Here is a 20,240-nt window from a genome sequence, read left to right as displayed (position 1 = left end):
CAGTAAAATAGGGAACACAGCAAAGGTTTAGGATTATACTGCTGTGATATCGTGGTAAAGATTATCTTTAACCACTGATTCTTCACATGCTCGTCCTTGGGCAGTGAAAAAGAACTGGCTTTACCGTCACATTGTAGAGCAGAGCGTCTTCTCGACACGATGCTCTCTAGTATCCACAGGAATCAGCTGCCAGTTTGAGGTTCAAGTTTTCCCTGGTGTCTGCGCGTGCAATAAGTGGGCGGGCAATATGCTAATGTTTCGTCTTGACGTCACAACGAAACGGCTTATGACTCGTTTGAAAAACGATTCATTTAATTGACTCAGAGTCGACTCTCACTTTTGAAAGACAATAACTTTATATACGGTGCACTTTTAGATTTAAAACTTTGCAGGATGTTTTCATTCACTTAGAGCTACGTTACACACTACATGAAAGGTCATTTTCAAAAATCCATAATAGGGGGCCCTTTAATAGAAATTAATACTTGCATTAAAATGATCTACTTTTGAAGTTTCTAAGAAAAGTTCATTAAAAATGCTGGAAAAAAATGCATAATGGTTTTATATTAAGCAGCACAACATTGATAATAATACGAAATGTTTCTTGAGCAGCAAATCAACATATCCTGAAGGATCATGTGACACTGAAGACTGGAGTAATGGCGTTTAGCTTTGCCATCACAGGAATGCATTACATTTTAAAATGTTAAAGTTGAAAACAGTTATTTCAAATGTGTAAGGTTTCAGTTTTACAGTATTTTCTTTTAATTTATTTTTTATAAAACAAATGCAGCCTTGGTTGAGCGTAAGATCTTATACTGACCTCAAACTTTTGGATGGTTGTATAACTTTAATTATATTGATTACTTTGTAATTGGGTTAGTTAAGTATAATCAAAACATAAAATAAAGAATTTGTGTAGTATTTTACAGTGATTTTTCTACAGTGCTTTAACTTGTGTTGTAATGGCGGCAATTTTAATGAGCTATTTTCTTAAACCCAAGTAAAAAAAAAAAAAAAAAAATTACGTGATGTAAAATGGCTGGATAAACCTTTCTGTTAAAGCACATCTGTTGTTCACACAAACAACAGATGTGTGTGTGTGTGTTATTCATATTGTTGGAATTCACATTTCACCACCACAAGCTTAGAGCTTATAGTTCACAGCTTAGGCTAGTAGCTTAGCAGCTGAATTCACAAAACCCACAGTGTTGTTTATGATTGCTGAATTTTCCTACTACAACTGTATTTATATGGTTGTTCATTAAATCACAAATGCCTAAGATACAGTGAACTAATTTTCATCTCCTTTAGAGCATTTTAATTTCTCAATCTCTGTCAGCAGACCTAACCTTGTAGATGCCTGAATGGTTAATGTTAAGACTTAGGACATCAGTTACTTTTCTGGCAATTCTGCAACTCCTTGAAGGCATAGTTCACTCAAAACCCTGAATTACTTTCTTCTGCAGAACACAAAAGAAGTTTTTTTTTTGAAGAATTTTGGTGATCAAACAGTTTGAGTTACTTTTGACTTCTATTGGAAAAAAAAACCTAATTTCTCAAAATAACTTCCTTTGTTATACAGAAAAAGGTATGTCATACAGGTTTGGACTGAGATGGTGAATAAATGATGACAGAATTTTCATTTTTAGGTGTACTATCTCTTTAATCCAACATTAAAGTCACAATGAAATCAAAATGGACAATTCTTGTTTGTTCGTGGAGTTGCAGTATTGATTTTTCTGTTTTTGTTTAAGAAGCCGTTTCACTTGGATATACATCACAATAGGACTTGCTTTCATGTCGACTTTAAGGGTGTTCACACTTGGCAGGTTTGCTTCTATTAAAGTCCCCCTGTGGTGAAAATCAAGCTTTTAATGTTGTTTATATGTCTGTGTGGTGTTTTTTAATATGCTTTAAGACAAACCATGTGCAAATTCATAAGTCAACACCATTGCTGAGTATTTTCCTTAAAACTTCAGTGAACCAAAGACAGTCTCAAAAACGCGGTTTGAAAAATTGCTGGTGTTTCTGACATCACAAACTACCTTGTAGCCAATCACATCAACGTGTGATCATCATCGAGTGGATCTCTGAGCTGGTGTGAGTGAGTGAAGGCGGGGCTAATTTGCATATTTATAGAACCGCGGATACTAAATGAGGCAAGGGTGTTGAGTTATATTCCAGCTATAACACATGTTGACATTTACATGTCATTTTGGTGATCGAAGGTGAGTTTTAAGGAACAAAACGATTGACTACAGTGGGACTTTAAAAGAAATTCTGGTGCTCTGTTAGTTAGGTAACACGCTGCCATCCGAACCCTGGTGCGCACCAAAAAGCGAACCAAGACTGCTAAAAAGTTGTGTCTCGGTCCTCTTCCAAACAAACTGGTGCGGATTGACTGAAATATGAATGCAACACAGACTAAAGACATCTAAATGAGCCAAAAGCAGGATGTGATGTCACGAAATGCGACCTAAAAAGGACAGAACGCTCAAGCATACCTGTTTTTTCTTGTCATAGGAGTTACGTTGCCCACTACAGCTCGGTACAGGTGTCGGAAATGCCGTAAATGTATCATTTTCTTTTTTTGGTCCGGATCAGAAGAACCGAGAGAACCGAACTACATATTATCTTAAGTCCATGTACAACTCTGTCCCTCAAATTGTTCCATCTCAATGTCTCTCTTTCCCTCACTCCATATCACTCTCATCTCTGTCTTTCTACTGCGCTCATCACATTTGCAGGAGTTTTTTGTCTAACACTATCAGATCTCTTATCAGGACAGGAGTTGTTTTTGCTAAATCGTCACCCTCTCCTCAGTTGTTTTGATATATCTCTCTTAGTTTAGATGAAGTGATCCAGCGTCTTCCGTATCTCTGTTTTTGCCGCTCCTGCGCTCTTATCCCTCACGCTCGCACACATGATCAATGCTATCAGCTCTGTGTGGCAGTGATAAATTATGCATGCGCTCCAGTCAGTGGCTGAGTTGTGGTTTGTGTGAATCACAGTGGCGATAGTGAGTCTTAATCAGCACCTAAAGTGTGAGAACTCTTAATGTCCACCCCGAGGGTCGTGAAGAGCAGCGTGGCTCTTTAAGAATGACTTATGTGGGATCCGTGGCCTTGCGTTTAGCGTACACGCTCCATCATGTTGAGCTGTGGTGCTAATGTGGATTTAAAATCTCATTCTTCTCTATTCTCTTCATCATTTCCTGCCTGGTTGCAAATGTTTTGCTAATAAATGTCAAACATATTACATAAAATAACTTTCAAAAGATTGGCTTTGGTAAGATTTCTTTTTCCAGCAATAATACATTACATTGATCAAAAGGAACAAAAATGATTTTTGCAACTTTATTAAAGATTTCCATTTCAAATAAATGCTGTTCTTTTAAACTTTCTATTCATCAAACAATCCTGAAAACAAAAACAAAAACAAAAAAACATTTTTAAATATATTGGAATAGAAAACAGTTAATTTGAATAAAATTTCACAATATTACTATTACTTATGATTATTTTTGAAAAAGCAGCCTTGGTGAACATAAGAGACATACAAATCTTACCAATCACATGCTTTGATTGTATGAAGTTTGTCCCATTTTATATTAAGTGTTTTTAACTACTATGTAATAACATTTATTAATTATTATTTATTAAGTAATTATTTATTATTACTGAAGTGTACTTACAGTGTACTCACCTAAGACATTACTGGGCAATATAAGGTAACTACATGGGTTAAGGTTAAGGGTAGGTTCAGGGTTATTACCTAGCTATTATTATATTAGCACATATTATGTGCATGATGGGAAGCAGGACTGTAAAATAAAGTGCTACCATTATTTGATACAATGCACTTATTTTATACATGCATATTATTCTTTTTTTTTTACATTCTGCTTGTATTTTAAAAATACCATGTAATTACAGCTGTAATTACTTGTATAATTACACTGTTGACTCTTCCCTTACACCTAAACCAACCCTTAAACCTAAAAATACCACCAAACATGTTCATAACCTTCCCGTTTCCCACTTCAAGATCAGCAAAAGTGTTTTGCAAAAAAAAAAAAAAAAAAAAAACATTAACACAATTAGTACAATGAAACTAAGTTTTGGTTTGATGTAAGTATAGTTAAATACACCTAATCTAAAGTGTGACCATTCTTCTGCTCAAGCCAAGGAAGGTTATTATAACTGAATTTGAGTTTAGCAAGTTAATAGTTTGATACTTCAATACGCACAAAAATGCATAGGTAAAATAATCAGTTATTCTTTATTTTGATGGTCCCCTTTAGATAGTCTGTTGACTATACATAACGTTGCACCTAAATGTCAACTAACTAAGAGTATTAGTAGATTTTTAGGGATAGGATTAGGGTTAGTAGACTAAGGGGTTAAGGGTTAGTAGAATAAGAAGACATATACTTGCAAAGTTACTTATAGTCAGTAGAATGTCTGTTGGAGGAGCATCACAATAAAGAGTTAGCAGATATTAAGCAGACAGTCTACTAATACTAGAGTTAGTTGACATATACAGTATGTAGGTGCAAAGTTACCCCCTATTGCCCCTATTGGTTTACAGCACCTGTCAAATACATTCTATTCCTCTGTTTTTCAAAATGTTCTCCCTTGCTTTTTCTTTTGTCTGCAAGACACATTGGTACATCTTACTTTGAACTCCTTTTTAATTCTCTGCCACGGCAGCCTTTTATGATCATGTGAAGGTATTAATGACTTGGTGAAGGTATTAATGACTTTGTGAAGTCATTATTCCATGTGCCAATTCATTGTTCCGGTCCCAACCTCTGAGGTGATGAGTCTAGCTGGATGCTGTGGGAATGTGACACGATTTAAACCTCCTCCTCACCCTAATTCGTAAACTTGCAAAAATGTATGCTTATAAATTTTATAATGGTGACAATTTTGACAATTTATTCCAGAACATACAGTCCCCTTGTTCTTTGTTTGCTTGCTTTAAGTTGTTTATTGATTGGTGTATACAGTATATTAATTTTTAATTACTACACTGAAAAGTATTTGGTGTAGAAACCATTTTCACTCAGAAATTGCAAATGGTAAGTAACACATTGAATGAAATATGAAATTTTACTGTAGAAAAGCGTAAATAAAATGGAAATAATTGATCTTTTTTTAAATAATTATTTAAATATTAGAAATAATTAAATAATTATTTAATTATTCATTTATGTGTTTTTATAGTAATAAAATAATAATAAGAAATATTGCAGATTTGTTCTGGTATATTGTTTCACTTTGCTTTTCCAGCTTACCTTTGGAAAAAGGGAGTAAAAAAATGTGGATTATAGAAAACACAATAAATAAATCGCTCACCTTGATAGAGTAATGAAAAAGAAAAATGTAATCTCAGTCACTCTATTGTCGCTCAACAGTATATGGTCCTTTTCACAAAATTGGATAAAATGATTCATATGCCACAATATTGATCAAATGTTTCAACATTGTCTCATGACAAGCTATTATTTCCTCATCCGTGTGCTTCCGTCTCAGTGATGTTACCGTGATGAGAGAAATAATGACAAAATTGCTAACCGCTCTGGAAGACGCATCATCAAAACATGCCTGTGGAGATCATCATAATATTTCAAATCAAATTACATCTGAAAACACCTCTTCCGATCTCATATCTTTTTTGCTCGCTTGTTTATCTTTATGTTTGCTGAGGTTATGTGTTGTGCTATGAGTAGATACTGGGAAATGGGACTGTTGCAGGCGGGATTCGAACCTGCGTCACCCGCATAAGCACCACAGTGTGTCCGGGGCAAGGTTTTTGTGTTTTTTTGCCATTTTGGAGCTCTAACCCTTTTTATCCCTTTTGATACTTTAGAAGCGAAGGAGATTGTCCTGAAAGCTCAGATTTTAGCTGGAGGAAGAGGAAAAGGATTGTTCGACAGCGGCCTGAAAGGAGGGGTGCATTTAACAAAAGAGTGAGTACCTGCCCAAACCCATTTTCTCAGAAAGAATAGACCTGCTTTCCAGTCTTTCATTCCTCTTAAAGCTCATGTGATTACTTGACACCCTGTATTTCTCACCAAGAAAATAGCGCAGAATATCACGCTGCTCTCTGCATTTGTGATATTCTTAAAACTCCGTTGTAATGCGGAATGATGGATTCCTCAGCTGGACAAATTATAAGTGTGATCGAAACTATAAAAATGTTGTGAAAAACCCTTGAGAATGAAGGAGACGTGAAATATGGCAGTCTCTTAAAACTTTACCAGAAAGCCACGAGTTTTCCTCAAGTAGGGACTGATTTATGACCGAATGCCTGCGTCGTGTATCACTGTCACGTAGTGTACTTCTGCATTTGGGATGAAGCGAATCGTCCAGAGAAAACGCTCTGAAACGCAGCCTGATCCGTTTTATCTAGCAAATGAGCACAGCGCTTTCTGTGTCCCTGAGAAATCGTCCCGAGTTTGCTAGTATGTGTTTCTTAACCTGTCTCATTATTATTTGTAGTACACTAAAAAGATGACAGGAATTTATGAGGAGAGAGATAGGACAACGGTATCAGAATGCCTTGAGACAGATATGAAATATAAAATAGTCTGGAAAACATGCGTCCACATGAAGTTTCATCCAATATCATCTTGTTAGAATACTGTACGCAACAATAAACACAGCGTGAGCTCAGCTGCGACGTCTGATCTGCGGAAATTAGATCCGCGAGTGAAAAAGATTCTCTGAACATTCAGGATTGTTTATGAGTTAGCAGTTTGAATCACACGGAGTTCTGAGTGACTCCTTCACTGAACCGCAAGTCATTTCTGATTCAAAATTAATCAGGATTTGTTACTGTGATGTATATTTTAGGTTTGAGAGACTTACATCAGTCTGTTACTGACTGGTTGTTCAAATGACGTGTAATCAAAAATACATATTCACACTGTAAAAATGTGGTTTTGATGTATAAATTAATAGAATTCTATAATTAATAATGCTATTCTAAAAAAAGTTTAAATGTACTCTCTACAAAAAAGTGATTGTTTATTTCATACTGTATATGAGGTCCAATCTTTGTTTTTGTGAGAGCCATGAATAAACTTTGTTGTAATATTTATTAATGATGCAACACTTTTTTTCTTTTTACCGAAACACTGAAACCGAAATGAAAGTTTTAAGCATGAAAACTGAAACCAAAATAGGTTGTAATAATCAATTAAAAAATTGTTTTAAATAATGAACACTCAAGTAAAAACTCAGTTGTATATAATATTTAAAATTATATAAACTTTTTAATGATATAATCATAATTAACTTAATTTCATTGTTGAAATATAAACATTTAAACGGTGCCTGTAATGACTTCAATGACATTTATTCAAACATACATTAAAGGGTTTGTTCACCCAAAAATGAAAATTATGTCATTAATGACTCACCCCTCATGTCGTTCCAAGCCCGTAAGACCTCCGTTCATCTTCGGAACACAGTTTAAGATATTTTAGATTTAGTCCGAGAGCTTTCTGTCCCTCCATTGAAAATGTATGTTCGGTATACTGTCCATGTCCAGAAAGGTAATAACGACATCATCAAAGTAGTCCATGTGACATCAGTGGGTTAGTTAGAATTTTTTGAAGCATCGAAAATACATTTTGGTCCGAAAATGACAAAAACTACGACTTTATTCAGCATTGTATTCTCTTCCGGGTCTGTTGTCAATCCGCGTTCACGACTCTGCAGTGACGCTGCTGACGTAAGACGCTGCTGACGTGTTCTCTGGTGCGCCTGAGCTTCGTTTACAGTCTGAGGGAGACGCACGCTGTATTCAAGCTATTCTACATTGTTTGTATTTTGGTATTGCCAGAGCCCGTCTACGGAGAGCCTGCCCACTCCCTATTAAGTCCTATTGTACCGAATTTTGGTTGTAGTTCCACCAGAGTTCCACTGGGGGCGATCGCCATGAGTGCAAAATGAGTCTATGGGGCTAGACGGCTAAATTTGTCTCTTTCACCTGATTGCCGTTGAGAAATCTCAGATTTGATTGTAGGTTTTGCAAGTCCAACATGGGTTATAGGTCGAAAGTTGAATGAACGAGTACTTAAGTCCTTTTGATTTCTTACAGGTTGAGTTGTTGTTGCCCATAACACGCTAGCATTCTGCTAATGAACGCTGATTGGTCAGTGAAGGACTGATTACGACCAGAGATACCGCTTGATGGCATCGTGGCATCCGAAGCGGGACCAGAAACAAACAAAACAAAAACTCTTCTAGCACGTGTGTTTACCTGTGTCAGCTGTGTTGTCGATGCCTCGAGTGAAAAGAAAGTGCAGAGCACGAAAGCACCAAAGTGACTGAAGGACTGCCGTAAAGCAGTAGCTCTGGTCGTACGATGTGTATGACATCATTGACACTTTAAAAGACTTTTTAAAAGTGACTCTAAAAAATCTAACACCCAGCAATGTGTAATTTCTTTGCATCTCCTTTCGAATACAACATTCAAATTACTAGACAAATTATATCCTGAAAAAAGTGGATTTTGATGTGTATAGCGCCATAGACCTCCATTCATTCTGCATTCGTCCTGTGAGCGCCCCCATATGGAATCAGAGTGGAACTGCAACCAGTTCAGAAGCCGGAAGTTTACTGAGAGTGAAACTTCTCGCCTTATTAGACATTCTCTGGTATTGCTATATTTTTTAAAATGGTGCGTAAGTGTGCATGTCAGCAGCGTCTTACGTACACTGCAGAGTCGTGAACGCAGATTGACAACAGACCCGGAAGAGAATACAATGCTGAATAAAGTCGTAGTTTTTGTCATTTTCGGACCAAAATGTATTTTCGATGCTTCAAAAAATTCTAACTAACCCACTGATGTCACATGGACTACTTTGATGATGTTTTTATTACCTTTCTGGACATGGACAGTATACCGTACATACATTTTCAATGGAGGGACAGAAAGCTCTCGGACTAAATCTAAAATAACTTAAACTGTGTTCCGAAGATGAACGGAGGTCTTACGGGCTTGGAACGACATGAGGGGTGAGTCATTAATGACATAATTTTCATTTTTGGGTGAACTAACCCTTTAAGTCATGAAGTAAAAATATAGTGAATATGTAATAGTGCATATATTTAGCAAAATGCTCCTCAGTGTTACCAATTCCGAAACGTAAAAAAACAAAAAATAAATAAACCTAAACTATTACGATGCATGAGACATTTCTGTAAGTTGTACTTTATCTTTCAACATACCCTCTGATGTTCATTCATGTTTATTTCGTGCTATAACTAGTATAGGAAGCGATTATCAGTTCACGTGCTGCTACATCGATCTGTCACGCCACATTAAAGAGCGGCAAAATCATATTTATTGTTTGAATTTCATTATAAAATTGACATAATTTGAAAGCTAAGAGTTTGTTTCCTATAAAAAGTAACTAAGCACAAAGCTTATTGCGAGTATTTGATGTTATGCGTCCTATAAATTATGGTGCATCACTAATGTTTACAGAAACATATATTAGAAGAATTTGTCATTTGAAAGTTGCATGAAACAGTCGTACTAGTAAATTAAAATGATATAAAATTTCTGTGTTTCAGTCCTGCTGTTGTTGGAGAGTTAGCTGGTAAGATGCTCGGCTTCAATCTGACCACCAAACAGACCCCGAAGGAAGGAGTGAAAGTAAAAACGGTACGGAGGAGAGCACCTTATCTCTGGCATAATTTCTTCTTTATAATGTTGTTTCCGCTGAATAAATAATTGCTTTTGGACTTGGAAATGAAATTCTGGACTTGAAAATGAAAAAAAAAGAATTCTCTCTCTCTCTCTCTCTCTCTCTCTCTCTCTCTCTCTCTCTCTCTCTCTCTCTCTCTCTCTCTCTCTCTCTCTCTCTCTCTCTCCTCTCTCCTCTCTCCTCTCTACTCTCTACTCTCTACTCTCCTTGGCTTCATTCAGGAGAAAGCTGTATCGTCCTGTTCCATTTAAAGATGCTCTATTTTTAAGAAACCTTCTTTTGCAATTAGCTTAGGTTAGGTGTCATAGGTCATAGAGATGAATAAACCATGCGAGTCAGATCTCGGTGTGCAGGGAATGTTGGTAAACAGGCATTTCCATGTGTCACTAACTAGCAGAAATATCATTTTCCTTCCTCTTTCTCTGCTTCTCTCTATGCCTGACACCCACACAAACGGCGTACTCCTACAACCACCCCGTATGTTGATCACTGTTTATCTCTCTCCCTCAGGAGGTAATGATGGCTTCCTGCGCTTAGCATGTGTTTGTCCTCTCTTCTTTAAACACAACTTAGAGCTCCCCATCATCACTCGCTTTTACTCCCGGCAACCTCTCTCACGCGACCGCCAAAAAACTTTCTGCAAAAGGGCCCCATCACATTTTTATCATTTTCCTGCTTGAGAAACAGCCATTGGGCGTGGAAGTGCACGGCTGAAAGAGTCGGACAGATTCATAAGGGAGGTAGTGAGGAGGAACAGAGGTGGGATACAAACCAAAAATAAATAAATGCTTTGAAAATGCCAGCTCGAGCGTGCGGCATCCCCCCACAAACTTCTCTCACTGCGTTTGAGAGCGTGTCACATTTGCTATTCAAGAGCCCTCTGGTTTCCTTCTCACATGGATGCGTTATTGTATAATGAGGTTTTCCTCATGAATTCAGAATTCAGTATCGGTTTATTGAGAAGAAAATATGTTTTGTAAAATTGGTGCCCTTCTCGAAGTCTTCAGAAGTTGTTGTTATACTTAATCGCAACAATATATGAGTGAAAAGTTTGCTAGTGAAATACAATTACATATTGCAAATATCAAAAAGGCTAGTTTATACAGTATATACACAAAGTACAATGTATTACGCTACCGTTCAAAAGTTTTAGACGGTAATATTTTTTAATGTTTTAAAAGTTTTCTATTTCAGATATATGCTGTTGTTTTGAACATTCTATTATTCAAAGATTCCTGAAAAAAAATTGTACACAACTGTTTTCAACATTGATAATAATAAGAAATGTTTCTTGAGCAACAAATTAGCGTATTATAATGATTTCTGAATGATCATGTGACACTGAAGACTGGAGAATTACATTTACGTTAAAATTACATTTTAAAATATATTAAAATAGAAAACAGAACTACTTTCAAATACCAACCTTTACCAAAGGAAAAACCTGTTATATATTTTGTTCAATTGTGTACTTGCATTCCAACAATGTTTAAATCCAGAGAAATTCACAGTTTTAACCAGTGTAACAGCCCTGTCAATGGCGTCACATCCGTGTTACCCTCGATTTCCATGGAAACGTTTTAATATATGATGTGTTTTATTAGACAGGTGAGCTGTTTGGAGACCTTTATCGACAGAAAATGAATCATTGTTATATAGCTCAACTCTCTTTTCTTGATTTACCGTGAGTAACATGTTCGTACCATGCCTAACAGTAATACAGCATTTTCTCTGCCATACAGTATATTTTAAAATGAACTGCATGCCATTTAGCAACACAAGTTATCCAGCTTTAATTAATAATATTCTAATATCGATCTAGCTTAAGTGTGTCATACCAGCCACCGAGCGAATGCACAGAGTAAAGTTATAACAAGTTTCAACGCACTCAAATGCATTTTAGGATGATTTTTTTTACCAAGTAAAAAAGCGCTGTGTTACCCCACAATTTTAACTTGTCAAATAATGTGAATTTAAGTGATCAAATGTAACTTTAATACATTTCAAGTTCAGGAAAGGAGGAGGCGGGAACCAGCAAACGTTAAATGTAACTTTAATTGTAATAGACATAAACAACATAATGAAAGAAGCAGCAGCGGACAACTGCAACATATAAGCATAATAAATACAGCAACGTAAAATGTCCCAGGCCGGGTTCTCTCTCACCCTTCACTGCCATCTTACCTTCTTATATCCCCAATGGGACCTGGTGTGTTGCGCAGGTTTCTCTCATTAGCATTCGCTAATTGTTATTGTTTTGAATAAGCGACCTCTAGTGGCGAAACTTGCATTCTGTGTCTTAAATTTATTTAATCAATTATTTTTATTGTTGTTTTGTTTTTAGCCTTTGCGCCTTTTATTTGACAGTGTAGAGGCAACAGAAACCTAATGGTGAGAAAGCATGTTTCCATGGGGAAATAGGATTGTACTGTGTTGCGGGCGAAACTCAAACCTACGAACACCCACACCTCTGTCTTCTCTTGCTTTTCTTCATCCATCCTTCCCTCATCCTCTTTTGTGTCACTTTCTTTCCATCACTCCTCCATTTTTATTAGTTGTTATTTCAACCCTGTTATTGGTGGTTCTCTCCTTATCCACTTGCCATCTCTCATTGAGTTTAATGATGGCTGATTATCTTGTATTAGAAGTAGCAGCAGTGGCCTGCAGCCAGCAAACCTGTGCCCTGCTTCAAAAAAACCAGTGTCTGTTGATACACCATAATGAATAGATAACACACAATGATGAATCGCCGTCTCACCTGGTGGATGTGTTTGTGCTGAGCAGGTGATGGTTGCAGAAGCTCTGGATATCTCCAGGGAAACATATTTCGCCATCCTGATGGACCGCTCCTGTAATGGACCCGTGATGGTGGGAAGCCCTCAGGGTGGTGTGGACATAGAGGAAGTGGCTGCTACCACGCCAGAGCTCATCTTCAAGGTATCTCACTTATATTTGACTGAAAAGGCTTTAAAGGGTGTAGGAGTTGAGTTTCTTTGAGATTTTGTGTTAATTTGTGTTATTATAGACATTTCCAGAACTTTTAATTAATTTATTTAATATAATTATAATTAATATAATTATTTAATATAATTTATTTAATATAATATGTGTGTGTGTGTGTGTATGTATGTATGTATGTATATATATATATATATATATATATATAATGTGTGTGTGTGTGTGTATATATATATATATATATTTAAATTAGTTTTTATTTTACATTTGTATTTAACAACTAAAGCCATCAAAATGTCATGGAAATTAATTTGTCAAAAAGGATGCATACATGTTTACACACAAGTCTTAAAAGCTGCAAAAAAACGTAGGGTTTATTTCTAAGGGTCAGAGAGAGGATACTTATTTAAAAATAAAAGCCATGCCTACCATTATAAGTGAACCACAAATAAAGATATGATAAAAAAAGATGTACTATATGTCCCTTTTAATGGACGTCTTCCTCATATTAAGACATGTAAAAGCTGTGTCTATTTCTTGTAGCTCTTAGTGACATCTGGCCTTATGCATTATCTTTCTTTTGTGTGTCTATCTCTGTGTATGAGTGATCTTTTAGAGATGGCCTTGTAATTGGAAAGCCATCGTAAGCCATTGTTCTCCAGCTCTCGTCTTTTTCTTGTTTGAGGTTGGCTGCATGCCAACGCTTAATTGCAGCTCTCTTGATTTTAATACGAACATCCTCTTTGTGTCAAATTATAGCTGATGGTTGGTTTTCCTCTTGCCTTCTCTCTCCCATCTCTTGCCTCAGGAAGTCATAGATATATTCGAAGGGGTCCGAGACGACCAGGCGCTACGTATGGCAGCTAATTTGGGATTCAAAGGACCATTGGAGAGACAGGTAATGGGTTTGGCCTGAATTGTTGCCGAAGAGATTGTGCCATTAGAGTGTGTCGTAACAGAAGCACAGTGGCCCTCACCTCACCTCACCTTCCCCCCCATTCACTATGTCTCCATTTCTGTCATGGAAAAAAACCGAGAGTACTGGACATGATGACTCTGCCAATACAGTCATTAAACATTACTTATACGTGTATAGGCCTGAGCAGAAATCACCGGTCATCAACAATTTGTGCTGTTACATCGCTCCCATAAACCGCCACCTATAAAAAGGGCCCAGATTTGCTGCAACGATCAGTTGAAATCTCCAAGATTTAAAGACATTTTCCCTCAGGCCTCTCAGAGTGACTCTAGTTCTGGAGATTCTTTATGGTCTTCCATATTTTCACTAAATCTATATTTTTTCAATGCCCTGTCTCTTAATGTGGGTGAAAATACTGTCAGATACAAAAATAAAGGCAAATACACAAACAAACACACACACACACACACACACACACACACACATACACACATACATACATACATATATATATATATATATATATATATATATATATATATATATATATATATATATATATATATATAAAAAAAAAAATTATACACTTTGGCCACAATTAATGGCACCCATTAATTCAATACTTTTTCCAACCACCCGTTGACCACCTGACATGAGATTCATACAGAATCTCTCCAGAGCCTTCCTCTTCAGTTTTCTTTAGGGTTCAGGTCAGGGAACTGGTACGGCCATGATATATATACATGTATCTTCATTTTGATGTCCAGGACCTCCAGCAGAAAAATAGGGCCAAAATTCCACAGATCCAGCAGTATATTTGTAGTGTGTTTGCTGCCAAAAAGCTTTTTTTGTTTTTTATCTGACCATAGAACCCAGTCCAGTTTGAAGTTCAAGTCGTGTCTGACAACTGAATTTGCTGGAGTTTGTTTTTGGATGAGAGCAGAGGATTTTTTTTCTTGAAACCCTCCCAAACAGCTTATGGTGATGTAGGTGCTGTATAAATATAACAGAGGCTTTTCTGATCCCAAGATTCAATTAATTTCTGCAATTTTCCAGTTGTGATCATTGGGAGGCCACTTGGGAAGACACTCACTCTCCTCCTTGCCGTGCATTAAGACGATATAGACACACGTCCTCTTCCAGGCAGATTTGTAACAACTTTAGTTGATTTGAACTTCTTAATTTTTGCCCTGATGCCCCTATTTATTTTAATTACATTTAAAAAAAAATATATATATTATAAATCCCACCAGAGCCTATGAGACATTGTTGAACTGATAGCAGGATAGCTGATAACCTCACCTCCCTTCAAAATCTAGAAGTAGAAATATTCCTGTTTAAAAGAAATGGCAGGTAAAGTTTGTAAAGAATCAGTATTTTCCAACTGCACAGGTCCAATCACGCTAAGCACTTTAAAGGGATCTGCTTTAGTTCATGTCATAATTGTGTATACAAGTGTATATTTCTCTCCGCATAGACATTCGAGAAGCTTGGCGGTATGGAAATTGCTGCTAAATGTCGAGCTTGTCAGTTTGGCTCTCGTAAAGTCGCGCCTTTTTTTTTTTTTTTGCGAGCATCTATTTGAGTCAATGCTAATTAGAATGTTTGGGATGCAGTTGACTTAGCTTCTCCACTTTGAAGTTCAACGATATGACAAAGAGCCGGCGCTCGCCTGTGCGTGCCGATGAGAGCAGCGCTACAATGTTTTCTGTCAGAATGCGCTCATTATCAAAAGAGCTTCCGTTGGCTATGGGGAAGGGAGATGTCATTTCAGCTCTTAAATGCTTTGAAAGGAGATTTTGTTCGGATGACGTGCTTTAAGAAAGCTCATGAGACAGCAAAGTGTAGAGCAATAAGCAGTTGGTTATCTTTCCTGTCTTTACCTCTCATCAAACCTCAGCTGTTGTGAAATGATCGGGTGCTGCTTTTATTAAAGGAGAACTCGGGTCAATTTTAACATTGGGCTCATTTTTTTGTACATTTGGAGTGCTGTCAGTACAGAGAACAACGACAAAAATCGGTGTTGCCTACACCGAGTTATCCTCTTTTTAAAATTTGCACCCTGTTGACTTCAATGGGGCAAGTTTTAAACCTGCTTTTAGGCTCTTAACATCCTTGATGTGTCATTACAAGTGCACAGGTCATGTGAGTGATTCCTTCTGAGTGAACGCGGGTGAATCTGACTGCAGTAGATGTGAAAGATATTAATAAAAATGATGTTTATTCAGCCAGCGCACAAACCTGTATTTACATCCTGTTTTCGGTCGAAGTCCACAGTAGTCGATTGTCGAGTTCACGTGCATAGGTTTAGTACCTATGATCACGCGCGTGAACTCGACAATCAACTACTGATGATTCGACCGAAAACAGGATGTAAATACAGGTATGTGCGCTGGCTGAATAAACATAATTTTTGAAATTCTGACTACATCCTTTAATGAAAAGAATAAACAGATAAGTAGATAGATTTAAATACACTTGACATGTAATAATGTTTAACTATTACTCTTTATTTTTTGTGGAAATTAGGAGTTTGCAGTGATTAAGACCTATTTGGACAAAGAAGTATTGCTAAAAATTGAATTTCGAAAAATCTGTTAATGTTACTGTATTTACGAAAGTACTGCAAAATCTACAGAATTGTAACAAAAAGTCAAAATATAAAAATTGTATGTTACAAACTATAAATCATCTACTTTTCTATAAAAGTGTTACAAAAGTATGAAATTTTACTAAATCTACGGACACATAACGGATAAATGAAATATGAAAGTTTTGCTAATACTTTACATAAAATAAATTACAATTTATTTGTATGAAAGTATGAAATCTTCAATTAAAAGTGTGTGAAAATCATATAAAATATTACGAAATCTACAGAAGAAATAAAAAAATGAACAATATTAAAAAATTAATCAACAATATTGATTGTCATTGAATTGAAATCTTCCCTGAAAGTGTTACAAAAGTATGAAATATTATGGAATCCAAAGTAAAAGGATGAAATGAATAAGCTGATGTTTCATAACAAATTATTTGCAAGAGTACAGAATATGAAAACTTTGAAACAATTTTCACTAAAGTGTTCACAAAAGTATGAAATATTGCAAAATCTACGGAAGTATTAGAATTTGAACTACAAAAGTACTGCAACATCTACAAAATTGTAACAGAAAGGCAAAATATGAATATTGTATGTTGCAAAGAAAGCATGAAAGCGTTATGAAATTCTTCATGATAGTGTTGCAAAATAATGAGGTATTACAAAATATGAAAGTATTAAGAAAATTTTAACCAAAAGACAAAATGCAAAAGTCTTTTGAAATCGTCCATGACAGTGTTACAAAGGCATGAAATATTAAGAAATCTATGACAAATGAAATTGTTTGAAATCTTTTTGTGGACATATGAAAGTTTTGCAAGAGTGTTTTAAAAGTGTCACAAAAGTATAAAATATTACTTTGAATCACAAACATATCAAATATGAAAGCATTGTAAAATCGACAAATTTTAACTAAAGGACGAAATATTAAAGTATTATATTATCATCTATGAAAGTGTCACAAAATTACAGAATGCAAAAATAATATGAAATGTTCCATGAAAGTGTTATGGAAGTATAAAAATGTACAGTAGTATTACAAAAATGCGGAAAAAGTAAATTGTAGAGTGAAATTACGAAAGCACAAAGCACGGAGTTCAAAGTATTACAGAATCTCATATAGCTGGCAAAAGCTGGCATCTCAATACCCAATTTTCCAATTTTTCCAATTGACGCAAGCCTCATTTACTAAGCCGCTGGAGAATTGGAGAGAGCCGCTGGACATTGTCGTGCCTCTCTGCAGGGACGCATTAACTGCCACAGCGACTCAACTCCCTGCTGGCTCTGCCGACTCCAAATCAATTTCTGTCACTTTTGAAGTTATCCAAGGCAACTTCTCATTGTCTTGGCAGTGACCCAAAGTACGTCCTGACCAGAAGAGCAAGTGTTCGGTGAAAGATGCATCCTCATTATTGGACAGTGTACAGTAAATTACCCAAATAAGGAATATATATGTTTGTTTTGTTTGTTTTTTCGCTTGAGAGTTTTCAAGGCTTTACATAAGCTCTCAGAGCTCTTCTGCAAATGTGCATCTGGGATAATTAGTTCTCTCTGTGGTTCTGTCACAGGCTGCAGATCAGATTAAACGACTCTATGATCTGTTCCTCAAAGTCGACGCCACTCAAGTCGAAGTCAATCCACTCGGAGAAACACCTGAGGGACAAGGTAAGCCGTGTGTGTGTGGGGGGGTATTCACGCATGAATGGCAGATAGAAACGCTTGCTCACAGATTGCATAAGAGCTCCTGTAAAGATCCAAATAAGACCTTGCAGCTTCCAAGGATAAATGTCATTTCATACTAATGGTTATATTAAACACATGGATATGAGGGCTGCCTCAGCAAAACTTTACAGGGCTTCTCCAACGGAACACTGGCACAAATATGTTCTTAATATGACCAAATGCTACTTCTAATACCATTTCCACTTTTTTTTTTTTATAGGTACCTGTTAGGAAATGATGTAGGATGTTGTAACGTTTATTGGTATGAAATTACATACAGTAGGTCCAGAGAGGGTAATGCCTGCAGTATTAGCCTGTCAAATTAAAGAAGGGGAGAGAAATCATCTCGGCCCATACACCATAATGGCAAAATGATTTAGTCCTCATAGGGGCCGTCACTAAAGTGCTGCCACTTTTTCTTTTCTTTTCTTTTCTTTTCTTTTCTTTTCTTTTCTTTTCTTTTCTTTTCTTTTCTTTTCTTTTCTTTTCTTTTCTTTTCTTTTCTTTTCTTTTCTTTTCTTTTCCTTTCTTGTCCTGTCCAGTCCTGTTCTGTCCTTTCCTTTCCTTTCCTTTCCTTTCCTTTCCTTTCCTTTCCTTTCCTTTCCTTTCCTTTCCTTTCCTTTTCTTTTCTTTTCTTTTCTTTTCTTTTCCTTTCTTGTCCTGTCCAGTCCTGTTCTGTCCTTTCCTTTCCTTTCCTTTCCTTTCCTTTCCTTTCCTTTCCTTTCCTTTCCTTTCCTTTTCTTTTCTTTTCTTTTCTTTTCTTTTCTTTTTTTCTTTTCCCTTTCCTTTCTTGTCCTGTCCAGTCCTGTCCTTTCCTTTCCTTTCCTTTCCTTTCCTTTCCTTTCCTTTCCTTTCCTTTCCTTTCCTTTCCTTTCCTTTCCTTTCCTTTCCTTTCCTTTCCTTTCCTTTCCTTTCCTTTCCTTTCCTTTCCTTTCCTTTCCTTTCCTTTCCTTTCCTTCAGCATTTATTAATCTTAGTTCACGTTCATTTTTTAACATTACTTTATGACATTATTGAAATCAAGTTGTATTTATTAACATTAGTTAATGAACTGTCTTGTCTTGTCTTGTCTTGTCTTGTCTTGTCTTGTCTTGTCTTGTCTTGTATTGTATTGTCTTGTATTGTCCTTTCCTTTCCTTTCCTTTCCTTTCTTGTCCTTTCCTTTCCTTTCTTGTCCTTTCCTTTCCTTTCTTTTCTTGTCCTGTCCTGTCCTGTCCTGCTCTTTCCTTTCATTTAATTTAATTTCCTTTCCTTTCATTTCATTTCCTTTCATTTAATTTAATTTCATTTCTTGTCCTGTTCTTCCCTTCCCTTCCCTTCCCTTCCCTTCCCTTCCCTTCCCTTCCCTTCCCTTCCCTTCCCTTCCCTTCCCTTCCCTTCCCTTCCCTTCCCTTCCCTTCCCTTCCCTTCCCTTCCCTTCCCTTCCCTTCCCTTCTTTCCAGCATTTATTAATCTTAGTTCACGTTCATTTTTAACATTACTTTATGACATTATTGAGATCAAATTGTATTCCGTTCCTTTCCTTTCCTTTCCTTTCCTTTCCTTTCCTTTCCTTTCCTTTCCTTTCCTTTCCTTTCCTTTCCTTTCCTTTCCTTTCCTTTCCTTTCCTTTCCTTTCCTTTCCTTTCCTTTCCTTTCCTTTCCTTTCCTTTCCTTTCCTTCCAGCATTTATTAATCTTAGTTCACGTTCATTTTTAACATTACTTTATGACATTATTGAATCAAGTTGTATTTGTTAACATTAGTTAATGCCCTGTGAACTAACATGAACAAACAATGAACAATTATGTTTATTAAGTTACATTAACAAAGATTAATAAACACTTTACTATATATATTGCTCATTATTAATCCACGTTAGCCAATGCATTAAATAATGTTTACAAATAAGAACTTATTGTGAAGTGTCACTATTTTATTTTATATTTTATTTCATTTTTGTACATTTCTCTATTGTTCTTTGGTCTTTGTATTTCAGATTGTATGTGTCTTTATTTCAAGCATTCTTTTTTTGCTGATGCGAGTCTGTTAGTTTTCTCTCTTAAAATCATAATAGAGCTTTTTAGGAAACACCACTGACACTGACATTTAATAGTGATATTTTTCCAGCAACCTCAAAACAAAAGTCTCCAAATTGCTTTGGCTGTCTTAAGATGCATTGTTTGTTCTCTTTTCATTTTTTTTATTTGTCACAAAGTGACAAAATAAAATCTGTCTCCCCTACTTACTAAGTACTTTCAAATGTGTCACCAAGCTGCATGTTTTCATTAAATACATTTTTTTTAAAACAGCTGTGACACTGTTTTGTCA

At 36.1% G+C, this 20,240-nt stretch overlaps 1 protein-coding gene across 1 annotated transcript in view; it reads left to right on the top strand.

Moving 5' to 3' along the window:
• suclg2 (succinate-CoA ligase GDP-forming subunit beta) overlaps positions 1-20,240 on the top strand; it is a 119,676-nt gene that overhangs the window by 43,354 nt on the left and 56,082 nt on the right. Inside the window, exons 3-7 of the mRNA XM_084394602.1 lie at positions 5,878-5,977; positions 9,597-9,687; positions 12,515-12,667; positions 13,497-13,586; positions 17,778-17,874. Coding sequence (XP_084250728.1) covers positions 5,878-5,977; positions 9,597-9,687; positions 12,515-12,667; positions 13,497-13,586; positions 17,778-17,874 — 531 coding nt within the window. The remainder of the gene's footprint in view (positions 1-5,877; positions 5,978-9,596; positions 9,688-12,514; positions 12,668-13,496; positions 13,587-17,777; positions 17,875-20,240) is intronic.

The sequence above is a fragment of the Rutilus rutilus genome, assembly GCF_951802725.1.
Source record: "Rutilus rutilus genome assembly, chromosome: 22".
NCBI classification, from domain to species: Eukaryota; Metazoa; Chordata; class Actinopteri; order Cypriniformes; family Leuciscidae; genus Rutilus; species Rutilus rutilus.
The sequence above is the reverse complement of the archived record's forward strand: the minus strand, read 5'-3'. Positions and strand labels throughout refer to the sequence as shown.